Consider the following 9987-nt stretch of genomic DNA (forward strand, 5'->3'; position numbering starts at 1 on the left):
CTCCTCTGGTATGTCTCTTTAATTGTTTTCATCATGTTTTACATTGAGTTTGTTAACAAACTAGTTCAGAGAGGAAATTAATGTGACTTGTCTAAAGAGAATGAGAAAATTAACTTAATTAGCAGCTGCACATGCAGACAAAGATATGCCACAGAACAATTCAAAGCGGTGTAATTTTAGTTCTTCCAATTGCCCGCTGGTTTGGGCTCTATTTCTATTTTTTGGCAGAGATCTGCCAACAGTTTATGGGCCAGTTTGGTCCAGTTGTGTGACTAATGGGGCCGGGGGAACCCATGGACCACAACCTGAGAGTGAGAAAGGGGAAAAAGTAGGGAGATGGACCAAAAAGAGAACAGCAGCAATGATCTGAGGATGCAAGTTAATTTACTAGATAAGATACCGGAATGCAAAGTGACACAATATAATACAATATAATTAGAATTGAAGCTAATAAATCAAATGAAATGAGAGTGTCCAAAAACTGAAGGCCTTACTCTAATGCTGAATGCAAGACTGCTAGAGAGCGCACACCACAGAGATGAGCAGAAAGGAAAGGGGACCATCTCACAACTTGTGAACAGTTTTATCGTTCCCTCTAAATGGGAAATGGAAACAGAACAATAAAAAGTCCTCTGGGAGATGTAGTTCTTCTTCGCTTCTGAGACAGGTATACTCTGAACTATCGACAATACATGAAACTGGAGCATTAGCTCTTTAACTCCCAGTGCTCTATATGATGTTATGATGTGGAATGCCAATAACAAAAATCATAAACCCATGACATTCCACCCCTTATTCCACATTAGTACATCATGCTTACTATATATATACAAACAATGATTAACATGCATTACACCCATACAAACATATATATATATACAAACAATGATTAACATGCATTACACACATACAAACATATATATACACATATATATGTATGTGGAATCACTGACTACTCTCCCTCAACATCAAATTCCCTTGTGGTACGCAATGAACATCCTGATTTTCCTGTGTCACCCACCAAGTGGACCCAGGTCCCTGAGCAAAAACAGTTCCATGGAGAGTTTTGCCCTTTCCAGAAGCTGGAAAGACCAAAACCACTTTTCCCAGCGTGCTCTTTACATGTACTACAGAGTCCTTATCTCACTCTACAGTATGTAGGGAGCTGGATTGGGCAGGAGCATCTCAATTCATAGATCCTCAAGCCATCAGCCAGGTGGCTTCTGTCAAATGATTCTCCCTATGCTTAAATGTTTCATCACCCATTATGTTCAACATACTTTTTAATAACATTGTATAGTTTGATTTTACCAGAAGATGGTGCATGACAAAGGTGCATGGTAAATTCACTCAATACCATGATATTTGACCAAGAATTTAAAGAGAATTTTTGAAATGAGTCCCATTATCAGATTCAATTCTTTCTGGAGTGCCATGTTGCGACAGTACTTGTTTCTCAAGACCCAATATGGTGTTTCAGGCGGTAGCATGGGGTACTGCATATGTTTCAAGCAACCCAGTGGTTGCCTCCATCATGGTAAGCACGTAACACCACTGCAAGATCGTGGCAAGGTGATACAATCAACCTCCCCATATTTATACTTTTGGAATCGCCCTCACCCCCAGAGAGGTTTCATCCTCCTGTTTTTCTTCAATTGCAGTGCATGTTTCACAGTCATGATTAACTCGTGCAATAGTGTTCATAGTTAAGTCCACTCCTTGGTCTCTACCCCACTTACATGTTGCATTTCTTCCTTGATGGTTTCATGGGCCAACATAACTAGAAATAATTAATGCTTGTTTTGTCAGTCTAAGTCTATTTGAGCCACCTCAGTTTTGGCAGCTCAGTCTATCTGATGGTTATTTTGTTGTTCTTCAGTACCCCAATGCTTTGGCGCATGAGCATCTGCGTGACACACCTTTACAACAGTAATCTTTATTCAGGCAGCAATGTCTTTCCACAATTCAGCTGCCCAAATAGGTTTACTCCGTTGCTATTTTTTTTGTTCCCACTACCATAACTATTCCCATAAAGCACTTACCACTGTCCATGAGTCAGTACAATGATAAAGCACTGGCCACCTCTTGCATTCAGCAATATGTAAGGCCAGCTGGATGGCCTTTACCTCTGCAAATTGGTGGCCTCTGCAACCTGCTGCATAGGGCTCCACATAGAAGATTTCCATCTGTGATGCTTCCCCACAATACAACATGTTCTATCTGTGAACAGTGCAAATTTCTTTTCATTTTCTAGTAGTTTATTGTATAATGGGACCTCTTTAGCACGCAATACTTCTCCTGGTGATGTTCCAAAATTTTTACTTTCAGGCCCATCCATGATCACTACTAAGATTCCTGAAAAACTGAGGTTCTCCATCTAAGGTCATTGTATAATCAACACAAACCACTTAATCCTAGTGGAATCAGTAGCCTAATGGGTAGAGGGACCTGTTCCTTTAAACATCCAGATTAGCACTGTCAGATAAGGTAACGGAAGGAGCAGCATTTCACTACTGATTACCTTGGAAGCAGCACAATCCCCATCATAGGTGGCAAAAATCTCCTTCTCAGTTGGAGTGTAGCACTCTTCAAATCCATTTTACAGTCAACTCTAGAATCAATAGTTTCTTTCCTAAAAACTATAGAATATCATACAATAGCAGAATTGCACGTGGAGAGCCTGCCGGACTTCCTCCTGTAGCCTAAGAATGATGGAATTGTAGAATCATTAAGGTTGCAAATGACCACTGAGGTCATCAAGTCCAACTATCAAAGAATCATAGAATCGTAGAATCACAGAATCATAGAATCATAGAATCCTGGAATTGTAGAATCACAGAAACGTAGAATCGTAGAATCACAGAATCACAGAATCACAGAATCATGGAAATGGCCTGGGTTGAAAGGGACCATAATGATCAAAGGGATCATAATGATCTGACAGCTGGGACACACGCCGGCCCCAATGGACCCTTGCCATCAGTGTCCAATTCCACCATGCAAATAAACTAGAAAGACAAACTGCAAAAATACGTGTTGGCATTGCTAACGGCACAGCCGTTGTTGCTTCCACATCCTCGATGCTTTCTCCCCTTTCTCCTGCTGCCAAGCCACTGCTGGCACTGTTGCATCCCGGTCAGGGACCCCATGACAGGGGAAGGGCAAATTTCTGCACCTGGGGGGAACATCCCCGGAGCGCATGACAGCTGGGGTTAGCCAGCTGGAGCGGACCTAGGAGTCCTGCTGGACACGAGGCTGAAGCAGCAAAGAGCCCAGGCTGCCTTGGTGAATGGCGTCCTGGGCTGCGCGAGGCCTGGTGCTGCCAGTAGATGAAGGGCTGAAATAGCAACAATCCACAGAACAGCACTACTAGCTACTCAACTCCCAGCGCACTGTGTGATATTATTACGCGGAATACTGATAACAAGGCTCACAAAAACATGACAAGACCTAATCATTAAATAAAATCCTACAATAATTCCAAATCCATATATTTTCCTCATACGGCATTTGGTAAAGATTATGAAGCTTCTTTTTAAAAGCATTGAGGACGAAGTGAATCTGTGAATGAGAAACAGACACCTGATTTGCCTGGCAAGTTTCAACTGTCTGTAACTTACATAGATACAGAGTGGCTGGATAAATATGTTTAGAAGTAGGTTTCAACACAAAGACATTAGTAAGGAGATTTTTCCTTTTTTGTGAATCAAGAATTCCTCACGCTGTTCAAGAAAAGCCCCTTCCAGGACTTGATTCAGCCTTTTCCTTATCAGGTAGGAAGATCTGACCTCTGGAGTTGTTTACCTCCACTGCTGTTTGGGGGTGAGGTAGGGTCAGATGGCCTGCTTTGAATACACACTGACCCTTCAAACACTTGACTGTCACCGAATGGCACTGGTCCTCCTACACAGATTATTAAGAGTAAAAGTGATTAACTGCCACACTCTGTATCTTCGGCCACGTAAAATCATTTTTAAAATTGCATTTTCATTCTTAAGCTAATCTGGATCACTGAAAAAAGATGCCGTGTCAGAAGCCTTGTTCTAGCTTTACTGCAGTATCTGAAATGAATTTTAAAGGAGTTTCTACTGTCCCAGATGATTTTAAAGTAACGAATAATTACAATTAATGAGTATTTTTCATATTAATGCAGTGAAAGCAAAAGTACTGCCGAATGTTCATAAAGTTTACTAAATGGAGAGTAGCTGCACTTTGTGAGCTCAAAGGTGTATGTTCTTCCTTGGAGTGGTTTTAATTAAAGTTACCTCAGAGTCAAAGGTTGAGAGTTGAACAAAAGAACATTTAGAGGTCATAATGATTGAAAGTTGATCTTCTCTTCCAAAAAAAAAAAAAAAATCAAGAAACTTGGCATTTTTACTTGCATTTCAGTGCATTGTTTTACTGAAGAAGTCTCATCTCACCTCAAATTTCCTTTCATCACAATTGCTTTAACATGATCTGAGGATGATCCAGCATTTCATTACCTAAAAATGTTCTAGTAGTATCAAGCTAGTAGACATCTATTTATCATCATTCCAGGCCCAGCTTCACTGCAATGCTAGAAGATGTGATCACTAGATACATCTTGTAAATGATCATGTTAAAGGAATTGTGATGAAAGGGAATTTGAGATGATATTAACTGTAAGCAACTACTGAAAATGCCTTTGGCCTGTCGTAGAAATTAATTTCTCCATACCTTCAGATGCATGTCTTTATATTGAGGAGAAACAACTTCACAGTTAATGTGTGCTAACAAAATAAAACATAACTGCTTGGACGCAGGGATCATGTAATGACTTTTCAATTACATGAGAACTACAGAGGGCTTCCCAGTAAGACCTCAATGCTATGTAAATAATGTTCCATACATCCTTATCAGCATGGAACTAGTTTATGTATGATTTCAGTTTATTTCAGTTTCAAAGCTTAAAAAACAGGCTGGCAAAATGGTACAATGATGATGCAATTAATAATCTATGTGCCAGTTATCATGTTTGACATGAGATTTGTAACTAGTGTGTCCCCACTAGCTCTAGCAGAACCATGCCTCCTGACAACAGAAGTGTCTGTATGCCATGGTCATTACTTGATGCCCTGATCCTGTGTTGACATACAGGGCCAGCAGTGAAGTGGTAAAGGAATCTACCTTTATCAACAATAAAAAGACTTTAATATACAGTTGGGTGGAAGGTGGTAAAAGGTTTTCCTATAACTATTGATAAATTGATATTAATGAAGTAATTGTCCAAAGGACAATTCATTCATCCTTTCAGCTAAGATGGTACAGTGGATCTTAAATTTTGGATGAGACATACAATATTACCTAAACAAGACAGGAACTTCACAAATGATTTTTGGCTGAAGTTTTAATCAGTTTGAAATTCAAAATGTTGCAATGAATATATACATCAATTTTTTGGCATTTAAGTGGAGGTTAAACACTGTTTGCACAGATCATGGTTTCAGGGTAGATGGAATACAAATGTTAAAGAAATTTCAAATGTTTCACCAGTTTGATAGATTGTCCATCAGGTAGCCAGGATGATCACTGTTTTCTTCTTCCACTGCAAGACAAGACACAATGGGAAAAAACAAATTGTAGATAAGGAAAAGTTCAATCACTTCAAGTTTCCAGGATATATGTATACCTCAGGGACAGCCCTAGTGTAATGTGGCTGATTAGCTAAGACATGAAAATAGAAGTAATAATGCCTTCTGTCATTTTAAAGGCAGCAATTTTTGATTATTATATCTTTGATTATTTTGTTAGGCTACTACTGCAATTTCAGTGTTATTCCATGGAGTTCTGTCCAAACAAGCTGCTGGTTTTGCTTAGATCTCTCAGATGTCTTTTTTTTTAAGGGGCTGTTTCCATCCCCTTTCTCTTGGAACAGAAACAGCAGGTAGGAAAATATCACTAAAATTTATGAATTGTGAACTTCAGAGAATTTTCTCTTTTTCTTGGTGCACACACAAAGAACACTTCCACTGTTTTATCTTCAGAAATGCTCATATACTTCGTCCAAACCCCCATGTTCTCTGTTAATTCTACCTCTTAATTCAGAATAGGCATTCCTTTGAGTTTAGACCAATAAAAATCTGAAAAGCAGATGAAAAGCTGAATACATTAAAGTTTGCATACTGTTGTTTCTCCTATTCTTGTTCTTGACTCTGTAAATGTACAACTCGATATAATTCACTCTGTTGGAATCATATTTCATTTAAAGACAAGTTTTTAGATTAAAGTGTTATGTACATACTAAAGCATATTTATAAGTACATTTACTAAAAAGTACATTTAAAGTACTTATAAGTCCCCTTTAAAAGCTCAGTTTAATACAAAACATATGTTTACCTTCTTGATCTTTCCATAATGACCTAAGGAACAATGCTGCAGCTTCAGAAAGAGATAAAGGATTTGTGTTTTGGCTGCGTGTTTCTAGAATTAAAAAAAAGTAATCATAGACATTCAGTTTGTTGTGTTTATTGGGACTTCTTTATATTGCTCTTTTCTTTTTTGTATTTACAACTAGAGACCCAAGGAGATATATTGTGTTCTCCTTTACAACATTATGTGCTCAAAGTCAGGCTGATAAGTGAGTAACACATAAGAGCTTATCAATTTCTTGCTAAAGGAGGTTATTTTAACATTCTTCAGAAAGTTAAAAAAATGTTCTCTTTTTTCATGCATTCTTCATTTTGCTACAGTTATTTCCTTTGTCTGACGTGGAACAATGTTCTCCACTTTTGTCATTTTTTCTGTTCAGCATAATTAATAATTGGATTTATTTTTCTTTCCACTGAAAAAAGAAAATCAAAGGGACTGATTCTTATCCCTCTCTACACCCAGTCTGTGTGGAACATCACCACTTATGAAAGTGAAGTCACATAGGTATACAAGAGAGGAGAACCAGGCACAGGAGAAGTCTTGTGTTTCACATGGTTTTTGGAGTGAAAAGTATATATGATGAGAGGAAGTCATGTAAGTGCTTCCTTGACCAAGATTCCAGAAAAGCAAAATTATTTCTCCTGTTCTCAAAGATTTCTCCCCTAAACTGAGCAAAGATCGGTGTTATATACACCTGTGCACATGTACTTACCAAGCTGCATTCTCCCATACAGATCCTTTCGCTGGCTCTCATCTGAGATGAATCTACGTCCCTCTAAAAGAACAGTGTGGAAAGAGTGAAAACAACTTCCCAAATCTGATGTAGTTGGTACCTTATAACCACCAAAGTAGTCTTTTCAAAACACAAAATTGCAGCAGTAATTCTACAAGCATAAAATTGGATGTGTTTATTCCTCCTGAGGTCTTTTGAAACGAGCAATAGCCCGTCCTGAAACAGAACACTCCAAAACATCTTTTATTCCATGAAAGTGTTGTTCCAAAAGTTTCCATGCTTGTATCATCCTGCTTAAGGAGATACAGTCTGGAAGAGTTTTCTTCAGTCATTCCTCAACTGCTAGCCAAGAACCTTCAGTCTCTTTGCTGGCCTATGAGGTATTGCTTTTAAAAGAATTTTTCTACATGAACTCAAAAAGAACTAGAAGAAGACTGGTATGCAAGCAATACAATCCATTACTCAGTTTGGAAAAAAAAATAAACTAAGGGGCTGAATTATTTGCTTTCATGAACAGAAATTGTCAGCAGAATTTATTTCACATGGTGTTACCTCACTGTTCTTTGTAGTTTATATATCTATATGTATCGTGGTTGTAATTGGAAGGAACCTTGCTCCCTTAACATATGCTTTGCCTGGTACAGTTTGAACTTTCAATTCCATTTGGAATTGAATTTTTAAAACTAGAAATGTTTTTGTTAAATGCTCTGGGTCTGAATCAAAGACCAAGGTCTCTCAGACTCAGAACATTATTTTGAATGCTGCTTCAACTCTGTCCTAATAACAGAAACTCGGAAGTTAATTTGCACAACCTTAATACCACATTATTGATAAGCCTGACATCCAGTTTCTCCTTAGAAAAGGTCACTTCTGGTCTGAATACTGACTATAATGCAAGATGCTTGTAGTAGGAATGTGTTATCCTATTGCTTGGGAAGATGTTTTAATTAAAGCCTGAATAATGATGAGGAATGATATGTATCAAGTGTGTGTTAAATCTCCTTTGAGATTATTTCAGTTAAGGAAGTTGCCTTTCCAATAGGTTTCACAATCAAGCTTCCAACTATGTATATCTTCGGTAGTTTCTGGTTTGCTTTTATTCTTTCAATAGTTGCCTTCTTCAGTTGGATCCCTTTAAAAATTAATAATAGTACTGGCAATGCCACTGTTTCAAAGGCAAGAAGAGATAACGATAAATGCATCTTGGCAGGCTTCAGAACTTCTACCTCCACAGCATCGTCAGGAATTTACTGCTTGTGTACAGCCAAACAGATCAGGAATAATCCAATGGTATAGAAAGTTATCTCCTCAAAATTTAAAGAGCTTAGAACTTACGTGCACCCTTCAAATAGAGCATAGCCTGAGGAGTCCAGTTTCTCCTTTGGAAATGAGCCTTTATGACAAAAAACAAGTGAAGAGACATGTCAGCACTGTATGACATTACTAGCAATTACAAGTATTAAATAGCACCGACCTGTGAGATAGAAGCTGTGCATTCAGCCCAAGTCAGCTGTTTACCTGAGGAGCACTCCAGGAAAAAGATAGGAAGGACACTGTAAGGAACAGTGCCAATGCAGATGCTGTCAGTTTACGCAGTCCCTGTGCACAGCAAAGAACCACAAGATATAGGAAAAGCTTTTCAGATCTGTAAATCTTCTCAACTTCAAATCTAAATGTGAGGGTATTTCCTCTTCCTTCTTTCTCCCTGTCTTGCTGCCCAACCTCACCATGATCTCTAGCTATCTCATCTTCAATACTCAGCGATCTAATGGGAGGATGAATGTTAAATCAAACACACTTATTCTTTTTGCTCTATTCTTCTTAAAGATGCATGAAGGTGAGAACTGCCATTGAGTCAAGCACCTTTTGTGCTTCTGTTTGCAAGGACTCTAGATCCTGCAGAAATAGGAATAATGTACAGACTAGCAGGGAAGTATGTTATAAAGTACATCTTGATTTCACCAAGTCTGAAGATAGAGATCAGACAATAAGCAAATGTAGGGGCTGGCCACTGCAAACAAAAGCAGGGAAAGCACATCACTACTTCCTCAGGAAACAAAAGTTTTTAAACTCAGCAGCTTATTTCCTTCAATCAAAATTACATACACTTCAAGAGGATTGCTTGCTGGATCCTTTTAATTTGTTTGCTGATGCAGCACATGCAGATGAAAGCACCAAGCATGAATCCTCTGTGAACAAACTGCATGTCCGCTTGTTTTGTGGAGCATTGATAACAGGGACAGGCATCAGAGAGCATCTAGCTCTGTGATTCACAGTGTTTTATTCCATCCTGTCTTTTAGAGCATGTTTTTAATGCAGTGGTTTCAAACACACTAAACACAACTATGTGTATATGCCTTCGCTGTTATTTCAAAGTTAAAATTACTAACTGCAGTCCCTGAAATATACTCACATGAAAAATCTTAAATTGCAAACAAAATGTTACCCACATACCAAAAGAGTTTCACTCACCTTCATACCTATTGAAGTAGCAAATCTTCAGTCTTCGTTTCTTGGAATAACGTGTCACAAGACCTCCTAAAGGTTTGGGGGCACCTTTTTAAATCTTCAGAGTGAATGTCCCCTCCCCTTCTCTGGTGGGCTGGAGAAGTCCAAAGGGATCTCTTTGTCAGCTCTGTAGATGGAGAAGTAGAAGGTCTAATGACTCCTGAGGGAATCCTGTAGTCTTGCAGGAAGTGAGGGAAATGATGAAAAGACAGATGCACTTGGAGATGCACCCCATTAGCCATGTGAATACTTTCTGAATGCATCAGCATCAGCTGCGTGCATTTGCAGTACAACGTCACCTTCTTGCCAGATGATCAATAAGTATGGCCAGAGGCAGGTATTAATATGAATAATGA

General features: G+C 38.6%; 1 protein-coding gene across 1 annotated transcript; it reads right to left on the reverse strand.

Moving 5' to 3' along the window:
* Positions 1–5507: 5507 nt before the first annotated feature.
* Positions 5508–9601, reverse strand: SPX (spexin hormone). The gene is made up of 6 exons (XM_042834883.1): positions 9596–9601; positions 8642–8722; positions 8459–8516; positions 7103–7165; positions 6358–6441; positions 5508–5566 (listed from the first exon to the last, which is right to left on the reverse strand). The coding sequence occupies exons 1-6, from the start codon at positions 9599–9601 to the stop codon at positions 5508–5510; spliced, it is 351 nt and encodes a 116-aa protein (XP_042690817.1).
* Positions 9602–9987: the final 386 nt, after the last annotated feature.

This window comes from Centrocercus urophasianus, unplaced genomic scaffold (assembly GCF_019232065.1).
Source record: "Centrocercus urophasianus isolate 14NV4802_14NV808 unplaced genomic scaffold, USGS_Curo_1.0 seq_5, whole genome shotgun sequence".
Taxonomy (NCBI): Eukaryota; Metazoa; Chordata; class Aves; order Galliformes; family Phasianidae; genus Centrocercus; species Centrocercus urophasianus.

What these genes read in the sequence shown, in the direction of transcription:
- SPX (XM_042834883.1), bottom strand. An exon ending in TTTCCTGGAGTGCTCCTCAG is followed by an intron (nt 8,517 to 8,641) that starts GTAAACAGCTGA and finishes TTTGTCATAAAG; the next exon opens with GCTCATTTCCAAAGGAGAAA. An exon ending in GTATGGGAGAATGCAGCTTG is followed by an intron (nt 6,442 to 7,102) that starts GTAAGTACATGT and finishes TTTTAATTCTAG; the next exon opens with AAACACGCAGCCAAAACACA.